The following is a 21791-nucleotide window of genomic DNA, read 5'->3' on the forward strand; positions in this document are numbered from 1 at the left end:
AACATTTTTCGGTCGCGGCATTTGCTTTATCGCTTCCATTTTCTGTTTTTCCTTATGAATACCGTCCTTATCTAAAGTATACCCACAATAATTAACTTTATCCAAAAAGAAACTTGACTTTTCAAAATTCAAACGAACATTATGCTGAAGTAGTCTGTTCAGTACCTGTTCAAGACGGTTTAAATATATTTCATCTGTTCTTCCTGTAATAATAATATCGTCAAACAGTATTCCTACGCCTTCTATTGACTTTGTAAAGTCCCTTGCAAGTACTGATTATTAAAATCTCACGATCCTTAGGTGCAATCTCTAATTGTAAATAAGCTTGTTCTAGATCCAATTTTGAAAATTTCTTTCCGTGTTTAAGCTTAGCAAATATTTCGTCCGTCGTCGGAAAAGGATGATCATCAATCACTAACTGAGGCGGATTAACTGTAACTTTATAGTCACCACAAATTCGAACTCTTCCGTTTTTCTTTAATATAATGTTGTGAGCGCACAACGTATTCGCGATAAAGTATGGCACCTGGCAACACCGAGGGCCGAATTACTTGGTAATCCGACCCTAGCGACGAGGACCGATGACGCGAAAGCCAGCACGCGTCGCGGTAATGACCATATATGGTCATTCGGGATATCACCAGCCCGCTAGGACGTTGATCGCGAAGTCAAAATCGCTGACTGCTAAGTCAGCAATGCCGAGGCGATAAAAAGCCCGCCTTTCCAAGGAACGGCGGGCAGTCTAAGAACAGAGCGCGTACCGCGAGTCAACGAAACGTTAATTGTAACCCGCAAGTCAGGGTAGTGAATATTCACAAGTGTATTCATAAAACTATCCTTTATTAAACGTGACTGCTAACTAAATATCGCCAGTGTCCTCTCTCCCTCTAATCGGCGGATCCAAAGAACTCGGTGCCGGCCCTGATCTCCAATTCAAGGCGGCGGCACAACAATAGGAACTATTGGGGTAGCCCATTTTGATGATGTAACCTTTTCAATAATCTCGGCTTTCTCCAACAAATCTAATTCTCGTTCTACAAGTTGTACTAATTTGAACAGTACTGGGCGTGCTCGAACAAATACTGGAGTGGCATTAGGTTTTAACGATAACTTTGCTTGTACGCCTTTTATGGCTGACCATTCAGAATTATTGTTGTTTAATGGGTGTATATCCACAGGACCAGGAATAAACCAACTTCCATGTGTACAGTACAAAGACTATCGTATATTTGTCTTGAGTATTACAAAATATGTTCAGAGCCTTGGATACAGGAATATCTTCAACTTCTCCAATCATAGCTGTGTTTGCTTTATTTTCTCCACGTATATAACTTAGGACATAATCTGTGAGTTTGACTGGCTTCTTCAGGTTTCGACGATCACGTAAGTTTAATGATACAGATTTATTTTCAGTCTGAGTAGACGAATCATCAGAATTATCATAATCATAACAATCTGAATGGTCAGGCGATTGATCATTGTTTGTGTCTTCAGGGTTGGATTCTTCGGAACTTTTGGATTATTCTCCTGAACTTTCGTTTTCGTTTTCTGTCAGCGAAGCTTCAATTTCAGTGTAACCTTTTTCGACTCCAATTTTCTCATCAAAGATTACATTGTCAGAAATAACGATGTCACGTTCGTTGGATATATAGATTCTATAACACGGCGAGTCCAGATCATAGCCAACAAAAATTCCTTTCTTTGATTTCTTTTCGGTTTTGGCCCGTTTATGATCTTGAATTAGTACATAACATTCGCATCCGAAGCTTCTCAATTTTCTGACATCTACTCTACGACCAAACCACAATTCTGCGGGACTCTTGTCTTTCAGTGAACTCGTTCCTGTCTGATTCAAAGTGAAGACTGCGTAGTTTACAGCTTCAGCCCATAGGTTTTCGTTTAATCCTTGCGCGTGTATTGCAGATCAAGCCGTCTCCACGACTGTGCGCATTTCTCGTTCAATACGGCCATTCTGTTGAGGCGTATAAACATTTGTTCTAGAATGGAATACTCCAAGCTCTTCTAAAAGTTTCTTAGTATCGGCATTCTTAATTTCAGTACCATTATCTGACTTGAGACACTTGACTTTTTTTTCAAACTGGTTTTCAACCATCTTCAGGAAAATATTGAGTTTTCCGGTAGCTTCATCCTTCGTTTTCAGGAAATAAACTGTTCTGAAACGCGAGAAATCGTCCTTGAACAGAAGAAAGTACTTCGCTCCTCCTAGAGACTTGATATTCATCTCACATAAATCGACATGAACTAGATCCAAAGGTTGATTTGCAGTCTTGTAGTTTGCCGGATGAGAAATACGGTGCTGTTTTCCGTAAACGCAACCTGGACACACATAATCGTTCCAATCATCAACATACTTAATGGAATTTCTTTTTAGGATGTCTCTTACATATTTGACGTTTTGATGAGCAAGTTTTTCATGCCAGGTTTTAATAGAGACAGTCAGCAGGCACTTGTCAGATTCTTCTTGACGGAACATCATTTTGTACAGATTTCCTTTGCGTTTGGCAATTGTTACTGTTTCTTTATCAAGGGTTGTGAAAATAGATTGGTCAGCAGTCGCAGTCTGGAGATAACCTTTGTCCAACAGTTGAGTGACCGAGAAAAGATTGAAGGTCATCCTCGGAACATATAGTACATTTTGAAGTACGATTTTGTACCATTCTTCACCGTTGAAGGCTTCCATTTCCACATCTCCCATTCCTATTCCTTCCAATTGAGTAGAATCGCCAATTATTATCATTGTAGGTTTCTCAAAATTAACATAGTTCTTCAGCCAATCCATGCGAGAAGTCATGTGCTGTGTGGCAGCACAATCTTGGAACCATGAGTTATTACAACTTCGCTTCATATTTATATCATTTAATGTATCTAACGGCTCAGTATATGAAATATTCAACTCAATTAGGCAATAAGAGCCAAGCGTGGATTATTTTCGCTAAAATTTTTAATAAAATGTCAATCACTAATGTCAATTACTCTCTAAGAGTAATGTGATTTCTGCCCAGTGCTCTGAATGTCAACGTGAAGAAATTCAAGCAAGCGCGGGTAAACGGCGGGAGTAACTATGACTCTCTTAAGGCGAAGGGCGCTCTGATTTTCTCTTTCTTTTCATTCTTTTCTACATGGACCGACTATTACCACAAGCTCTGGGCGGTCTCCGGGGAAGGAGAACCCTTGGCCGGGGTCAAACATAACATCCTTTTGGCAATAGATTTATGCAAGCTATAAGGCTGCACTCGGACTGTTTTGCCGACGGTTTTCTTATTTCGGACTATGGAAAGGTAAATACGCGCAACCCGCCATGCGCTGTACCAATAATTTAGGCCGGCTCAGGGGGAGCGAGGAGACCCGCCTGGGAACCGGGTTCTCCTGGATGGGAGTCATAGTTGCTCGTTCACAAGGGGGCGCAGCCTGTTGTCTGCGCCCCAAGTCTGCCCCACCTCCAAGATCGGTGTCCGCTGGGTACCCGGCTTGCCGGGGAGCTAACGGGGTTCAGGCGACACGGGAGCATGCCCTGGGCTCTCGGCCGGTTGGACCGATGCCAGCGGGTTTCATTCCCGTCAGGGCAACAACATCGAGAACATACCCTGGGCTCTCGGCCAGTTTCGACTGGTGCCAGCGGGTTCATTCCCGCCAGGGTAATAACGAGAGCACACCCTGGGCTCTCGGCCGGTTCCGACCGGTGCCAGCGGGTATCACTCCCGTCAGGGCAATACAACTGGTCACGGGCTAGCAACCCCGGCTGGCTTATTTTAAAGTCGCTAAATATAGAAATGGCAAAGCCTCGGACGATGGGGAACACGGCCCCATTCCCCTGGAACACGGCCAGGGGGCTATACGGAGACAACCAAGGCAAGAAACACTGGTCTCGAACGATGGGGAACACGGCCCCATTCCCCTGGAACACGGCCAGGGGGCTATTCGAGGACAACCAAGGCAAGAGATACAGGTCTGTGAATTATCGCTCCCCTTCAATCGAAGGCGGTGCGAAAGTTGCGCCGGAGTGGGCGAATATATGGCTCTCACTATCAAAGATGAGGCCCGGCATATCGAGGAAGTGCACCCTCACCTAAGCGTCAGATATAAATGTGAATGGTGTGGCAGGTCGTATGCGTCGTACCATGCGGCTGCAAGCCACCTGCCAAAGTGCCCAGCAGCCAGGATAAATGAGGGGCAGCGAACCTTAAAGCAGGGCCGGTTCGACTGCCCGGAGTGTGACAGAAATTTCACTTCACAACGAGGGCTGTCGCAACACCAAAGGCTGGCGCACCCGGTAACAAGGAACCGATTGAGATCAGAGCAAACAGCCCCGAAAGTAAATGAACAAAGACGGGGCAGAGTTTTTTCTGCCGAAGATATCAGCAGGATGCTCGAACTCGAAGTGGAGCTCATGGACGAGAGGAACATAGCGAGAGCTATGGTTCCGTTTATGCCGGAGAAAACCCTGAAGCAAATAAGGGACAAAAGAAATGAGTCGTGTTACAAAAGATGGAGAAAACAACGCCTCAGTAGTACACTTTCTAATCAAGAGGCTGTCAAGGAAGAGGACCAGCAAGTGGGCGGCGCACCACTAGAGGTCGACGAGGTTTTTGTTGATGCAGAGGAGAACGAGGATGTTTTCCTGGATGCGGAAGAGACACCAGGCGATATTTACAGCTTTGAGGAGTCTACGTCAACCATGAGTTGGAGGCAAGCCAGCATTGCGGCTGTGCTTAAGGAGCTCAAGAGTAGTGAGCCCAAGGAAACGCTGGAAGTACAACGGCATATTATCGAGCTCCTGACGGCAAAGAGTGAAGGTCAGGCAATAACGCAGGTGGAAGTAGACGCAGCTTACGAGCTGGTGGTCAGTTTGTTCCACGCCCCTGCAACTGGGAAGAAAGGTGGTAATTCCCGGAAGCATCGGAGTCGGAGGAAAGGGCTCTCAGGTAGAAGCGAACGCAAAGCCCGAGCCTATGCCCTTACGCAAGAGTTATATAAAAACAACCCCGCTATGCTCGCTAAAATGGTAAGAGAGGGTATGGACATTTAAGCGCAAGATACAGGTGAATCGGTGAGTCCATCAGTGGAGAGCGTCAAGGAGCTCTACGAAGGGCTGTGGGGAAAGCCCGGTCGATGTGATGTTGAACAGGAGAAGCGAGAAGCCACGGTGCCATATAACCCAGCAGAAATTCTACACCCTATCTCCAGTGCGGAGGTTCTGAAGCGTTTCAGGTCTACACGGCTGAGGGTGGCAGCCGGGCCTGATGGACTCCGCAAGGGAGATCTGATGAGAAATGAGGGAGGATACATCCTCCAAGCGATCTTTAACGTAATCATGCTGGCACTGAAACAGCCAAGCGCATGGCGCTGCAATAGAACAACGCTGTTGCTCAAAGAGGGCAAGGATCCCTCAGTAGCGGCTAACTACAGGCCAATTACTATCTCCTCGATACTGAGTAGATTGTATTGGGGTATTATGGACCAACGCCTAAGAAACGTGGTTCACCTAAACGCACGGCAAAAAGGCTTTGTACCAGAAATGGGATGTTATAATAACATCAACTTGCTAAATGAAGTCCTTGCAACAGCCAAAAAGGGCAAAGGAATCGTTGTCACTTAGGTGGACATTGCCAAGGCGTTTGATAGCCTTCCGCACCCAGTTATTAAGTATTCTTTACTTAGCCAAGGGTTGCCGGAGGAAGTGGTCGCACTGATAATGGACTCGTATAAAGGAGTCAAAACGACCATGAAATGTCGTAACGAAATGTTCGACATAGAGTTGAAAAGAGGTGTCAAACAAGGCGACCCTCTGTCTCCACTCATCTTTAATATCTGTATGGATTTAATCATTGACAAGCTGGAAAGGATGGAAGGCTTCCAAGTTAAGGAAGGCCTTAGCATATCGTGCTTGGCCTTTGCCGACGATATAATTCTAATAGCAAATGATCGAATAGCGGCGAGTCGGCTTATGGATGAGCTCGTTGGCTTCCTTTCAAGTTGGGGAATGGCACTATCGATTGGGAAGTGCGTTGCCTTTGGTATTGTCACCACCAAAGATAGCTGGTATATGGTGGACCCTGAAATATACAGTAATGGCGAGAAGATCGCCTACTGCGGCCCTGCGCAGTCAATGCAATACCTAGGCATACAAATTACTCCATGGGAAGGAGTAGTTATTAAGCGTGCAATCGCACGGCTAAGGGACACGCTCCCAAGAATTAAAAGGCTACCCCTGAAGCCTCACCAAAAAGTCGAACTCTTAGCGCGGTATGTATTGCCGCACTTTCTGTACGCCTTCACCGCGGGCACTATAAGTGCCGCAGTGCTAAGAGATATGGACCAAGCACTGAGGACGGCGGTGAAAGACTATCTGCACCTCCCACAGTCTACGGCAGATGGTCTGCTATACGCATCCAAACGCGATGGCGGCATGGGCTTTCCGAAGCTCGAAATTGTTGTAACGTCCGCAACTCTAAAGGCTGGATTTCGCTTTCTAACTAATAGCGACCCGGCAATACAGGCCCTAGTAGTAGCGTCAGGGCTGGAGAACAAACTAAAGCGCCTTGCGCATGTAGCCAAATTTGGCTGGCCACTACAGTCGACCAAACAGATCGACGGCTACAAGCTCAAAGCCAAAGCAGACGAATGGAAGAGATGGGCGGATTTGCCCTCCCAAGGCAAAGGAGTGCAAGCCTATAGAAACGACAAAATAGGCAACGAGTGGCTTTACCGTCCTAACCTGTTGAAATCGTCCAGGTATATTACGGCGCTCAAGCTGAGAGCCAATGTAGCGGCGAACAAGGTGTCGCTCAATAGAGTCGCTAAAACCGGCAACGTCATGTGCCGAAAATGCAAGGCGCAGCCTGAGACGCTAGGCCACATACTGGGGCAGTGTACTTATACCAAGTCCGGTAGAATTAAACGGCACAACGATATTCGAGACTGCATTGAACGACACGTCTTGGGGCAGCGTGGAATGGCAGTAACGAAGGAGGCAAGACTGCAGGACCCTCATCTGAGGAATCTCCAACCAGACCTGATCATACAGTATCGGGAAAGGGTCTTTGTGGTTGACATCACAGTCTGCCATGAGGATGGTGAACTCCTTGACAGAGGTAGAAGGGACAAGCTCGCTAAATATGCGTCCCTCGTAGCCCCGCTTAAAGCTCAATTAGGGGCGAAAGACCGTACGATCCTCCCGATAGTTATCGGGACAAGAGGAGCAATGCCCAGAAACACTGTTACCGGTCTACATGAACTGCAAATTAGAGACAGAGGCTCGCTGAGAACGCTAACACTGCAAGCGCTCAGGAGCTCAGTGGAACTTTTCCATATGTTTATGGACTATAATGCGCCGTTGCGCCTTAACAACAGCGATGCTGCTGATTAAAAACTCTTGGCACTAGCTCACTGATGTAATTTTTATACACTAACGATGGTCTGGGATCTGATCCACCCATGCAATATTTATTTATTTATTTATTTATTTGGGAGCCTTCTACACTCCCAATTCTAAGCTATGCCGGCACTTTTGCCGTTGACATCAGTGATGCGAGTCGTTCGGATGGGCAATGCCCATGGGCACCGAACGGCGGCAGAGCCGTGCGACCGACCGCCACGGCGTTCGGGCGGACGCCTCCACGTGGCTCCCCGCAGTAACGGCAACACTAAGCCGGCCAAGTTCCGCTTCCCCAAGTTGGGGACTCTGCTTCACAATTTTTCCAGCCCGTGCGCAGGAATCCCGCGGCAGATCAGTCAGATGGGTTTCCCTCCTGCGGGAGGACTTGCCAAGAGTGCTAGATAGGCCCAGTCAATATAGATAGGATGGAATTAGAACGAAAGTTACACTGGATCTCATATCCTTACTGTTTGGGCAGCCTGTTGCGAAGATGAGCGATCCAATCGTTAACCTGCAGGATCGCTCAGTCAGGTCCCGTTGTTAGCAGGAACCGCACTGTCCCGAAGCGGTAAGACGCGCCGATGGCGTGATATAAATAGCCAAATGCCTCGTCATCTAATTAGTGACGCGCATGAATGGATTAACGAGATTCCCACTGTCCCTATCTACTATCTAGCGAAACCACTGCCAAGGGAACGGGCTTGGAAAAATTAGCGGGGAAAGAAGACCCTGTTGAGCTTGACTCTAGTCTGGCACTGTATCTTGCTTCTTATCGCAACATGCTCTTTGCCAAAAAAAAGGCACGGTCATTAGCCTAATTGACAGAGCCTTCAGATTGTCACACCCTAAATTTCACCAAAAAAATTTGGAATTTATAGTTCATGTCCTAATAAAAAATTGCTATCCTTTAGATTTTATTTTTAAAGTCATGTTCGAACGTCTTAAGTATCTTTTTGCAAACCTCCATGTAATTGCAAAAGAAAAGACTGTTGATAGAGATCCATTTTTTGTGATACCGTATGTCCCCGCAATAACGGAAAAATACAGAAATATTACAAAAGATCTTAATGTAAAGTTATCGTATGTGAGCATGAATAAATTAAGTAAATTTATTAAAGTACATAAGGATGTTCTCCCGATCTCTTCGGCTAGGGACGTTGTTTACCAGATTAGCTGCAGGGATTGTGATGCATCGTATGTCGGACAGACGGGTAGACAATTGCATACAAGAATTAAAGAACATGAATCTCACATAAGGAGGAATGGCAGTAGTAACTCGGTTGTAACGGACCACAGAGTGGAATGTAACCACGATTTTGTTTGGAACGACGTTAAGATCTTAGATAAAGAACGGCTTCTCAATAAAAAATTAATATCGGAAATGATCTACATTAAAAAACAAACAAACGGCATAAATTTGCAGATGGACACGGAGAATTTACCGGATCTGTATATAAATGTTATCGAAGGTCTTGCGAAGATATAAAGCATAGTGTTTTCCTCGCTCGTTGTATTCTTTCCCCCTCCATTTTAACAATGATATTGTAAGAACTTATGTGTTGGTTATTGTGCCAGTGGTCGTTTAAATGTCGACGAGACACAGTCCGCTCCACTGCTTTTGTAAGAACAATGATATCGTTAGTCCACGACTTACACGGACAATTGTAATTGCGAAATTTTTAATAACTGCACTATCTGTAAGTAACTTTACTTTGCGTATGACTTGCTGTGTATATAGGGTAGTTGTCACTCTGAGTGTCTGTACAGGTGTCTCATAATCGTACCATGACGAGATGCAAGCAAATTTCTTGGCTCTCAAACCAGGAAATTACACACGAAGATACCTGGGGAGACTTCGGAGTGTGCACCTGCCTAAACGACCGTTAGGATTAACCGATTCGCCAATAGTTTACGGAAAAAAAGGCCCTAGATTTAGATTTAGCTTTATGTAATGTGTAGGCAACGCGCTGAGGATGACCCCAAAAAGGGTTGAAACGTACGTATTGTAATTGACATTAGTGATTGACATTTTATTAAAAATTTTAGCGAAAATAATCCACGCTTGGCTCTTATTGCCTAATTGAGTTTAATATTTTATATCATTTATATTTGCCGTTGACAGACCAATAGTAATAAGTGCGCGGCGGTTAGGTTTCTTGAAATCATTATTTTCAGATTTGTCACTTTTCTTGCTACTACTTTCGCTAGAATTTCCTTTGGGGCAATCCTTGGCAAAGTGACCTTTCTGATTGCAAGTATTGCAGGCGTAATTATTTTTACAATAGTTCAGGTACTTGGCGCACGGCTTATTTTTGCAATATTTCTTTACATGTCCTTTCATACCGCACTTGAAGCATTCAACAGACGAGTTTCCTTGTGAATTTGACTTTTCGAATCTCTTACCTTGCTTGGAAACAAGAGCATTTTGAGACTTGGTCTCATTTGACTGTTCGCTTTCGTTCAATCTGTCTTCTTCCAGTCGTAGACGTTCAAACAGCTTACTCAGATTCTTGTCAGCAGCTGCAGCATTGTCTCAGGCAGTACAGAAATGATAAAGTTTAAGTGGCAACATTCCTAATATTCTGGTTATAATCCAGCTTTCTTTCATCTTTCCTCCTTCAGCAACTAGATCTTCGGCGCATTGTTGTATCGTCATGCAATTTTCAATAACAGATTTGTTGACATCATACTTAAAATTAAAGAACTGTCTTTGCAATCCTTCGACAGTGAGATCAGACTTCTTACCATACAAGGTTTCAAGTTTGTCAAGCATTTGATTTGCCGACGTACAGTTTGCAATTTTCTTGGCTATGTTGCTACTAACGTTTAATCCTATGCAGGTTTGAGCATCAAGGTCTTGCTTGATCCAGATTTTAACAGTTGCATCGGTGTCTGGTCTGAGAGGCCTTGGTTCACCTCCAGTCGCTACTAAAAACAAACCTTTCGATTTTAGCGTCAAGTTCAATTTGAATTTCCAGGATATATAATTGACATTTCCTTGCGAGTCCTCAGACAAAGTTTCCATTTGCGATTTGATGGAATCCATGACGTTTGTATATCTGACAATTCGTTGACTGTGAATGACCAACGATGAACGATGACTGACGTTGTGTCCGTCGTAGATGGATATACTGTAAATCCGACAATTTAATACAGCAATCCTATTTTATAGGGCCCATAACCTGTTGTTTAATGGGTGTATATCCACAGGACCAGGAATAAACCAACTTCCATGTGTACAGTACAAAGACTATCGTATATTTGTCTTGAGTATTACAAAATATGTTAGGTTATATTGAAAGGCGCCTGTAACATAAATACCGCATTTAAGTACGTCACAAAAGTAATATTCATATAATTGATACAGTACCTTTCAATATCTCAAAGAACACAGACTCAGCAGTTTGATATAATAATTAATCAATAAAGACCTTGGTCTAATCACAGAAATATCGTAATACAAACGGATCGACATTTCACCATCTTACTCTTTGGCATAGAATAGAACGAATGAGACTTGACTAAGAGTTATAACTAGATGTAAAAGGTTGCAGTCGGTAAGTTAGAATTTGCAAGTAGGTAACAAATAAAATATAAAATAATTACAACTTAACAATTATCACGCGCGTTTTTGTAGTTCTCAAGTATTGCATGTAATTTATTTGAAGCAAGTACCGTCATATTTTTTACTGACTCTCTAGGAACAAGGAAATCATCTCCATTACATAATTGACGTATCCATTCCCTACCTAATAAAGGTTTTCTATTACCACCTACTATATACATGTTAAGTCGCTTCGCAATGTCCTTATATTTAACGTTAACTGTTATATAACCTTTGCTACGCAAGACACGACCGCAATATGAAATTAACTGTAACTGAGTATTATGTATGGTCGCCTCTGGATAGATCCTTTGAATATCCTGTTCGCTAACAACTGTCACCGCTGCTCCGCTGTCAACCTCGAATTCTATTGGTTTCCCGTTAATGTCGAGCGTTGTTAGAAATTTATCCCGAAAATTTACGTGTTCCAAGCTCAAAATCTCCTGTAATTGATTGGTAGAGCTTTTAGCAAAGCAAACTGTACGCAGATGCCCCTGCTTCCCACAGGCATGACAACGAATATCTCTACTGACCGTGCACTTAGAAGTTAAATGTGACTTTCTACATCTGAAACACTTTACATTAGTTTTTACATCAAACTTATTACTAGAATTAGACGCATTTGCAGCATACTTCCTGGCCCCTGATTTGGATTGCTTATCACCTGTATTTTTTTCTGGGGTTTTCTTCCCCCGCGCCTTTAGAAGATCGATACCTGTCGACGTTGAACTGGCGCCTTTTATCTGCTGCGAACTCTTCTCTGACAGCTCCATTGTAATGGCAATTTTTACCGCCTCGTCGAAGTCCAAGTCCTTCTTTACCAGGGTTGGGCAGATACTTTGAAACAAAGTATTTAAATACAAGATACAAAATACTTTTTTGACATGTATTTAAATACAAGATACAAAATACTTTTTCGACATGTATTTAAATACTATTGTATTTAAATACATGTCAAAACTAAAGTATTTAAATAGTATTTAAATACATTTATAAATACTTTTAAATACAATTATTCTTTAACATTTTTTTGCGTTTATTTTTTAAATAATAGATTGTAGATGATCTATTGATCTTATTATAATTACTTTAATATTAAGTATATAGTCTGAAATTATAGAATCGTATGAAAATGGGATCAGTCAGAAGTAAGTTAAAAGCAGCACTTTGAAAGATAAATTTATTTATTTTAACTCGTAAACTTTATAAAAAAATAATAGCATATATTATATAGTGATTTAGTGATATAATAATTATAATATACAGTATACAATACAGTGTTACAGAGTATACTCTATTTATTTATTATTATTTTTTAGTAATTCTTTGGTATTGCCTTTCAAAAATAAATTTATTTATTTTAACTCAAACTTTATAAAATAAAAATTATTATAAAATAATGGACAGCATATATTATATAGTGATTAAGTGATTTAGGCTGCGGTCCACTTGACCTTGACGCTACAAATGCTTCGAAGCGTTCTTTTTCTCCTTCTTTTTTCATTGATAGAAAGGAAAAGAGGAATGCTTCGAAGCATCTGGAGCGTCAAGTGGATCGCAGCCTTAGTGATATAGCATACAGTATACAGAGTATATTTTATTTAATTATTATTATTTTGGTAATTTTTATTGCCTTTCAAAAATACCAATGTTTCAAACATTTTATCAGATAGAAGGCCACGAGTAGGCGAATGTATAAATCCCGCAAAAGAAAACAGTCTCTCTACAGGAGCAGAAGAACACAGACTAGTATTAAATTTTATAAACGCCTTTTTCACACGTGGGTATTTATTCAATGTATCAAGCGTTTTCTGTTTATCATTAAAAAAATTAATCAATTCCGAATCTGTATTCGATTGCTGCAGACTATTAGATCCATCAAAGATAAAGAATTCATCTTCACTGGAATTAGAGATAATTGTGGTTTCGAGAGGTTCAAACTCGTCTATAGCCGCGTTACACAAGTTTCGAAAACTTAACACTTTTTTGCTGGACATGGTTTTTGGAAGCCACTTCAGTTTAAATGCCGAGTGTAAACACGAAGCAATGATAGCATCGTTTACTTTTGGCGAAGAATTGAAGAAGTCTTCAAATCTTTTCTCGAGTGAAGTAATGAAAATTGCTACGACGCTATCTAAAAATCTCAGATTTATTTCATGTAACATTTTCATTCTCAGTTTAAGAGAAAAAAGAGTTGGCATTAAAATGCCATAGTAGCATTCATTTTCGCTCTGCAATCGGTCTAATGCTGACGCAATGGGAGATTATACGGCGATGCATTCTTCTAAATAATTTAACTCTACATCTTTAAAAAGAACATTTAAATCTAATTTCGGCATTAACTTATTAAGCTTTTCTCGATGTACTAAAAGATCGGACAGCGCATCAAATAACGAATTCCAGCGTGTAGGGGTTGGATACTTTAAACTTTTTCCTAAGAAATCAACAATTTTCTCTGATGTTTTTGATCTTCGAGACATATTCCACAACATCGTGCATTTTCCGATTGCTGTATGATGAATTTTGGATGCAACAGAATTTTGTTTCAACACTTTTGTAAAGTCCGTAGTTGCCACCAAGCTTAAAGTATGGCTTGCACATCTTAGGTGCTTTGGTAGTTCAATAATGGGTTGAACATTGGTGTCCTCTTGCTCGATATTACGAAATTCAAAATCTGTATCTAATTCATCGACGTATTCATCTAAATCTTGTTCGTCATTACAATCTGAAAAAGAATTTATAAATATTCAAATGTGCAATGACCAAAAATAAAAAAATATGTGATTACACAGGCACACAAAAAAAAGTGTCTTGGCCGAGACACTACACTAGTGTATTCCCATGTACTTTTTCCCGCTGAATCCGAATCCGAAGTTAGAATTGTCAGATTGGCTAAAATTTATGAGATAACCACAAAAAAATGCTCAAAAACACGAATTAAAGGCAAAAAAAAATTGTTTTGGCCGAGACACTACACTACTGTATTCCCATGTATTTTTCCCCGCTGAATACGAATCCGAAGTTAAAACTGACAGACTGGTTCAATATTATGACGTATCCTTAAATTGTTTTTCTGTGGTATCGCACTCTTTTAGATTCAAATGATCGATGCAGAGGGTGTCTTTTACGTTTTTGCCCTCTTTCAGCTACGTCCCTTTTTAGCGTCCAGCAGTAATCTGCCATCATATTTATATCCCACGTTCCTTGATATCGACGTTCCATTTCCTTGATATCTTGATGGAATCGTTCTCCTTGTTCCTCACTGTAGTCTCCAAGATTTTCTGGAAAGCTTTCCATCATATTTATATCCCACGGTCTGGGTCTGGAAAGCTTTCCAGAAAATCTTGGAGACTACAGTGAGGAACAAGGAGAACGATTCCATCAAGATATCAAGGAAATGGAACGTCGATATCAAGGAACGTGGGATATAAATATGATGGCAGATTACTGCTGGACGCTAAAAAGGGACGTAGCTGAAAGAGGGCAAAAACGTAAAAGACACCCTCTGCATCGATCATTTGAATCTAAAAGAGTGCGATACCACAGAAAAACAATTTAAGGATACGTCATAATATTGAACCAGTCTGTCAGTTTTAACTTCGGATTCGTATTCAGCGGGGAAAAATACATGGGAATACAGTAGTGTAGTGTCTCGGCCAAAACAATTTTTTTTTGCCTTTAATTCGTGTTTTTGAGCATTTTTTTGTGGTTATCTCATAAATTTTAGCCAATCTGACAATTCTGACTTCGGATTCGGATTCAGCGGGAAAAAGTACATGGGAATACACTAGTGTAGTGTCTCGGCCAAGACACTTGTTTTGTGTGCCTGTGTTATCAATTCATCAATTTCATCATGCATACAAACATTCGGAATCTATTTCTCTTTCCTCCTCTCTCTCTAGCACAGTAGGTATTTCTTCTTCTAGCACAGTTGGTATGTATTTTTATCTTATAACCGAATTCTTTAAAGGCTTTGACAAAATTCGATCCGTTGTCAGTTACCGTTGAAACTATCTATTTGCTCTTCAAATTATATTGCATATTTATTTCAAATAATAAATTTGCTATCGAAATATAATTATGTGTTCCCTTAAGAAGGTTCGGTTGCTTCATCGGGGGGAGTAGTGGGACGCGGGAGTTCTGGCAACAGCGTACTAGCGTTTGAAGTAGTGGGAGTGAAGGGGATTGCTCTGATTGGTCGCCGCGTGTATAGTGCGTGAAGCTGCTCACGACCGTGGCAGTCTAGCAGACGAAAAATCAAGCAATTTATGCCTTAATAATTAATTTTTCTACGAAATGTGCGGTAACCTTCCCCTTTCTTTCACTCATTTATTTGTAAATTATTAAGTTACATGTGCATATTTTTTTTCCTTATCATTTGCATTTTTTCTTGCACTTATTTCATTCTGAAGGTGTGCAATATGTCATTTTTCATAAGAACCTATGTTAAAAAGTACAATTTTTGGAGTAGATTTTTTTCAAAACGGGACGGTGAAAAATTCCCAAAAAATTCACATAATTCTATTTTGTATTCCAGAACAACATATTAAAATTTCATGAAACTGGCTGCATTTTTTTGTAGCGACGGAACCTCCTTAAAACGTTTACATGCAAGAACTGCACTGTGACGTTGAAGAGTGTTTTCGTCGATCCAGTGTGCCGTCATGCCCATGAAACTTCTATGTTTCGTGGACCAGATATCTGCTGTACTGCATATAAATTTTACGTTTTGAAACACTTGTAATAGTTGTCCAGTAACGGATATACGGTCCTCTTCTATCTTTCGACTAAGAGTTCGACGAGACATTACTATTATAGAATTGTCTAAACCTCGGCATAAGTCGATAAAATTTAGATTGTCAACAGTATTAAGTGGTTTTCCAGCAAACACAATTATGTAACCCTTATATTGCCGTAATAAAACGAAATGTAACGTGTAATGTAACCTGGAGGTTTCAGTTATATATATGTTAATTGTAATTTCCCACTCACGTGACATTGTGTGGACATAACAGCAATATAACGCATTATATTGAAATTATATAAAATACTATAATTTAATGTAACTGCTACATTAATTGCCGAAAATGTATATAACTGCAATATATATACTACCGAAATACTGTTATATATCTAGTATTGAAATAGTCATAATGCTCGAAGTTATTTGTATCTATAATAACTGTAAAGTTAAAATTTATATCTTTTATGCAGATACATGTATATAGAATGATAGATGCAGAATGATATGAATAGATGCATTTACTAGGTGCGCAACTAAGTTTCCGGGTTTCACACATAGATGGCACCAATAACACATGTACTCGACTTACATGTCTGAAGTTGTCTGAAGTTATAGCTTGGACATCTGTTAACAATAACCAGTCGTTATATAAACACATATTGCAACGCAAAAATATTTTTTCTAACAATGGAGATGTCGAGTTTTGTGCCAAATAAACAGCATTTGCGGGAAGCTTTGCTTTTCTGCTTTAACTTGAAAAAAAATGCAGCTGAAGCACGTCGTTTGCTTGAGGAGGCCTACGGCGAACATGCACCATCGAAAACTACCTGTGAAGATTGGTTTAAACGCTTCAGAAGTGGCGATTTCGACACTGAGGACAAGGAGCGCTCCGGAAGACCAAAAACAATTGAGGACGCCGATCTGCAAGCGTTATTGGATGAAGATGATACGCAAACACAAGATCAACTTGCGGAGGCATTAAACATGACTCACCAAGGTATTTCCAAACGTTTACATGCCATGGGAAAAATTCAAAAGGAAGGAAAATGGGTGCCGCATGAGTTGACTGAGAGACAGATGGAAAATCGAAGAGCCACTTCCGAAATTTTGCTTTTGCGGCATGAAAGAAAGAGTTTTCTTCATCGAATTGTTACTGGCGATGAGAAGTGGATATATTTAGAGAACCCCAAACGCAAAAAATCGTGGCTTTCACCTGGTGAAGAATCAACATCGACGGCACGGCCAAATCGTTTTGGAAAGAAGACAATGCTCTGCGTTTGGTGGGACCAGAAAGGAATCGTGTACTATGAGCTGCTGAAACCGGGCGAAACTGTCAATGGGCATCGCTACCGACAACAACTGATCAATTTAAACCATACACTGCTCGAAAAACGGCCAGAATGGGACACGAGACACGAACGAGTGATATTGCAGCACGACAACGCTCCGTGCCATCGCAGTTCCATCGTCCAGGACACCATCAAAACGCTGAAATGGGATCTGCTACCGCACCCGCCGTATTCGCCAGACCTGGCGCCTTCCGATTATCACTTGTTCCGGTCGATGGCGCAAGGCTTGACTGGGCTACACTTGACCAATTTCGAAGAAGTGCAAAATTGGTTGGATGAATGGTTTCGGTCCAAAGACGCGTCGTTTTATTGTCGCGGTATTCATGTATTGCCAGAGAGATGACGAAAATGTATAGCTAGCGAGGGACGATACTTTGAATAAACCATTTTTTGTATTTCTCTTGAAATTTTCCATTTTTTATTGATCAAAAAAACCCGGAAACTTAGTTGCGCACCTAGTATATAGAATGTAGATCTATATAAATGTATTGACAATGAGATGCATCTATACAACAGACATAAATTATAACTCCACAGTTATTATAGATACAAATAACGAATTTTTAATGTTCTAAAGAAAAATTAATATTAAAACATATATTTTTTATTGCACAAATTTTTTATTGATGCACACATTCTTCAAGCTTTTCTTTTTTCTTTAAGCTTTTTTTTACAGGTTTGAACTATAGATATCATTTATATTAATTTAAGGATTTATTTTCTCCTTTGTATAACAGATAAAAGAGTAGTATACTTAATCGAACACATATAAAAAAAATCAAATTTTATGGGTGGAAAATTAAGATAAGCAAATCAGTATAATAATTGTATGGAAAGATATAAAATAAAAATACACAATTTTACAAAATGCGATTAAAGAGCTCTTGAAAACCTTTCAATCAAACGCACAGATTCTGTAGAAATTTCCACCCATTGTAATATAACTTCCTTGCCTTTCTCCTCTTTACCCTTCTCTACATCTTGAGTGAGCATAGCCGCATTATTTGTAGCACGAAGCCCGGCGTTAAGATTGTTTTGTTTCTGCAAAAAAAAAGCAATTATTATTTCCCTAATGCGATTTTAAATCAAATTATCCTCACCGCTCGTATCTTCTTCAAGCAGCCCTGTAACCAAGTTCTGATAGTTTGCTTAGCGACTTCCTCCTCGATTATGTACTCGAATTCTTCTCGTGCAAGAAGTTCCTCCAATTGAAGCGCTTTCCTTATGTCCACTGAGCGGTACGATAACATACTAAAAAATTCTTCAATTTAGAAAAGTATTGACAATACAATTCAAAATATTATAAAAGGTTTCATATTGTCCTTTATAGTGAAAATTTCAGATCGAAAGATGTAAAAGGGAAAAGAAGAAACTCTGCGCGTCTTATCGTATCAAAGATCTGAGAAATCTGAGCATCTAAGAATTTTACTTGAGAAGCTGCTAAATGTTTAATATTATATTCACAATCCTTTTTGTGGAATTTACCTAATAACATCGTGAAAGGTAACGTCTTCGCCATTGTGCAATCGTTCCAGTTCGTAGCACATGTATTTGAAGAGCAGACGATCCTTTTGCGGATCAGTCTCCAATCTGCCCTTCAACAACCGCAAGATAAACTTCACCTAAAATGCGCTAACGTCGGCATTTGCTCCTTACAGATTGCGTTTTATCAATATAACGAGGATTCTCTGATTCGAGATAAGACCATACCCGCTTCACCGGTATAACACCTTTCTGATTGTTATCAACGACGTTCCACGTGTTCTTTATGTCGGCGTGGAAATTCCTTATGTCGGCGTACGATAACAACGCGTCTTCTTCATTTGAATAGAATAGGGAAAAGTTCTCCATGATAATAGCTGTTCGAAAAGAAAGATTTTTAATCTTTGTATTAAATCACTGTAGAAAACTGAACCCAAAATATATTGTTGCGATTTCTCTTTTGTAATCTACGTGATTTCGTGCAAGCTTTCCTTGTTGCACAAGTATGTCGTATACGTACCCACTAAAAGATTCAAGACGATGTAAGTGATGATGACGTAAAAGGTGCAAAAGTAAATTAGAGAAGCGTGGAAATTGCCGCAGTCCATTTCCCAGTAATTATCCGCCGGCGTGCAATAGGGTGGCTGTATCATGCAGTCGTGCATAATTTTGTTCCAATCCTCCCCCGTCACTATGCGAAAGAGCATCGCCACGCCAGTAACCGGTGATTCGAAATTAGCGCGTCTAGATTGAAAAGAGATTACTTCTGATATACCAAGCAGAGGCAGGGCAAGATGAAGAAATATTGTAGAGTGAAAGAAAAATTTAGTATTATTTTGGAAAATCCATATTAAACATTGCGTGTGTATTCTATATATATATTTACACATCTTAAAATCTCGTAGATATTTTTCGCACCTCCTATGCCTTCTCCGTATTTCACCGTGCCGAAGATTATGGTGCCGGCTAACGTCTAGAAGAAGACAAGGAGAAACATGCCGAATATGATGAAGAAGCTCTTGCAAACGGACACACCGACCGTCAACATTAGCATCTTGAGAGTGGTGTGTTTACCGGTGATGGTGAAGAATCTCAGGATCACGACCATAAATTCAATTACATAGGACAGATCGTTTTGAAAACAATATAGTAAAACAAAATGACACCGTGGGAGTGAACGACGAGTGGTAGACGAAAGAAAGGTACGATGTAAAGGATTCTTGAATATACCTGCATCGTGCAGTGTATGATGATCCAGATAATGCCCACGACTGTCACGAGCAAATCGTATCTGATTCTTCTGGACTGCCAATAGCCACGTGGTGTAAAAGCAATAATTTTCATGATTACTTCCACGAGGAAGACCAGTGTCAGAATCGTGGAGACTGTAGCTAAAGCTTCCGTGTGTTTCTCCTCGAGTCTCCATTTCGGGTGAGCAGGATAAAAAAAGAACAGGAAGCAAGATGGCAGATTAAACACGAGCAAATATGCCACATTTACTTTTACCATAATTTAATGATAACCGACAAGAAGCAAATGATTCAAAGAAATAGTCTTTTTGCAATGCTCGTTAAAGTTGCATGATTCTATTGACAGTGGATTGGCCTTGAAAAATATCTATTGGGTCTCATGTATCTAAAAATTACTTTGTTCAACTTACAGAAACACACAGAAAGGCGCTGTTCACGAGCACCATTGCGGCGATGAACCTCTTGAAATAAATGTTCTGCGTGATGTTATAGATGAAAGCGCGGAACATCTTGCCGTCCGGTCTAGGTAGTAAATGCAGCGGTTGGGCAATCTTCAGACGTTTTTTCAAGTCGCACCTGCATCCCAACAAAAATTCGCAATCTGTAGATCGTGATAGAAATCGCGACATTCGCTGATAAAATATGCGACGCCTCATCATCGTCTTTGATCGACCGTGAGCAAAGCGGTGCCTTTATTCTCAGAGTAATTCGCGATCACGACACCCACGAACAATGTCAAGCCGATCATGCAACCGAGGAAAATATAAATGTCTATATAGATTGAGTGAAGCTTTCCAGCTTCAAAAGAGAATACAATAAGATATTGACGAATACGATGGAAATAATATTCTTATCCCAAATTTTGAAAAGATAATTACTTACAGGTCCGAGAGCCTTAATAAGGACATCCCGCACGTCAAGCCAGCCTTTGAAAAAAAGCACTTAGAACAGAGCCATCATAGCGTCACCAAAATTATCAAAATTGAATCTTTTAGGATTAGCCCTGAAAAATACGTATAAAATTAGTACGACGAATATATGGTATCTTTATATTAGAAATGTTTATAATATATATAATATATATGTTTATTAACTTTAGCAAAAGAAATGTTTATAATAAAGTACAGCTAATATTAGTCAAAGAAAATTTTCCGGAATTACATGATTTAGCTTACCAAAGGCGCGGTACCAATATGGATGGATAACTCTCGTTTTTTCCCGGTCACAGTTTCATCTTCGTCACGAACACTCTTCTCATAAATACACCGACGCACTCCTCGCGCTTCAAAATCGTGGGGTCGTTGCATCTTGCTAATCTACCACCATACAGAGGACGTCGGCGCCAGGAGACGTTCGGTGGAAGAGACGATGTAGCGCGGCGTCTCGATACTGGATAGCCTGCCGTCGTGCGCGGGTGACGATCCGGCCAGGTATCGATCACTGGAGAACTCGTAGCGGTTTTTTTTCGCAGCCGATTGTGCTGGTGATGTCGTAATTGCTCGACGATGGCTCCCACCGATGCTTCTGCGATTCCTGTAATCTCTTCTTTCGATTTGTCTATCGCCGCAGTATCTTCTGGTGATGCTTTTGCGGTTTCTCGTGGCTCAGTTTCTCTTTCTTTCGAAGGAATACTTTCGGAAGCGACACTTTATGTTGCTTGTTGGATCTGATTAATTTGATCCGCGGATCCGCGAGCGCGCGACTGTCCCGGCCGAAATGTGATGGAATACTTCCTAACCTCTGTCACCATGCATGGCAATGGGCGCGTTCAGCAGATACCAACTGTTGAGTTTGTGTTGTTAACACTTTGTGTTGATTTGTTGATTCTAAAAGTAAGAGCCAATCACGTTCGACTGCTACTGAGTGGCTGTATCTCCTGAACGCGCCCAATCACCGATCTTCTCTTCTCTGCCCTTCCCCTTCCCTATTAGAATGTATATATAATTTAAAAAATAATGTATAATCT

At 40.8% G+C, this 21791-nt stretch overlaps 1 protein-coding gene and 1 long non-coding RNA gene across 3 annotated transcripts; both read right to left on the reverse strand.

Moving 5' to 3' along the window:
- Positions 1-17731: 17731 nt before the first annotated feature.
- Positions 17732-19701, reverse strand: LOC139782286 (sodium leak channel NALCN-like). 2 transcript variants are annotated; one of them, XM_071721255.1, is made up of 5 exons: positions 19650-19701; positions 18804-18952; positions 18579-18715; positions 18194-18344; positions 17732-18134 (listed from the first exon to the last, which is right to left on the reverse strand). In XM_071721255.1, the coding sequence occupies exons 1-5, from the start codon at positions 19681-19683 to the stop codon at positions 17967-17969; spliced, it is 639 nt and encodes a 212-aa protein (XP_071577356.1). In that variant the 5' UTR covers positions 19684-19701; the 3' UTR covers positions 17732-17966. The 2 variants fall into 2 exon arrangements, with proteins under 2 accessions (XP_071577356.1, XP_071577355.1); XM_071721254.1 differs by lacking the exon at positions 19650-19701 and adding an exon at positions 19096-19448.
- A 43-nt stretch (positions 19702-19744) lies between these two features.
- On the reverse strand, positions 19745-20821 carry LOC139782297 (uncharacterized). The gene is made up of 3 exons (XR_011720840.1): positions 20708-20821; positions 20236-20401; positions 19745-19995 (listed from the first exon to the last, which is right to left on the reverse strand). It is a non-coding gene; the product is annotated as an uncharacterized lncRNA (long non-coding RNA).
- Between the last annotated feature and the right edge of the window lie 970 nt (positions 20822-21791).

The sequence above is a fragment of the Temnothorax nylanderi genome, unplaced genomic scaffold, assembly GCF_030848795.1.
Source record: "Temnothorax nylanderi isolate EJ_2023f unplaced genomic scaffold, tnyl_v1.0 TNYL_tig0402_pilon, whole genome shotgun sequence".
Lineage (NCBI taxonomy): Eukaryota > Metazoa > Arthropoda > Insecta > Hymenoptera > Formicidae > Temnothorax > Temnothorax nylanderi.

Excerpts from the sequence above, each read along its gene's own strand:
- LOC139782286 (XM_071721254.1), bottom strand. The coding sequence starts at position 19,282 with ATGCTCTTTCGCATAGTGACGGGGGAGGATTGGAACAAAATTATGCAC. Across the intron at positions 18,953-19,095 it reads CGTCTTGAATCTTTTAGTGG|CTATTATCATGGAGAACTTT; the intron begins GTACGTATACGA and ends CTTTTCGAACAG. Across the intron at positions 18,345-18,578 it reads ACCTTTCACGATGTTATTAG|TATGTTATCGTACCGCTCAG; the intron begins GTAAATTCCACA and ends AGAATTTTTTAG.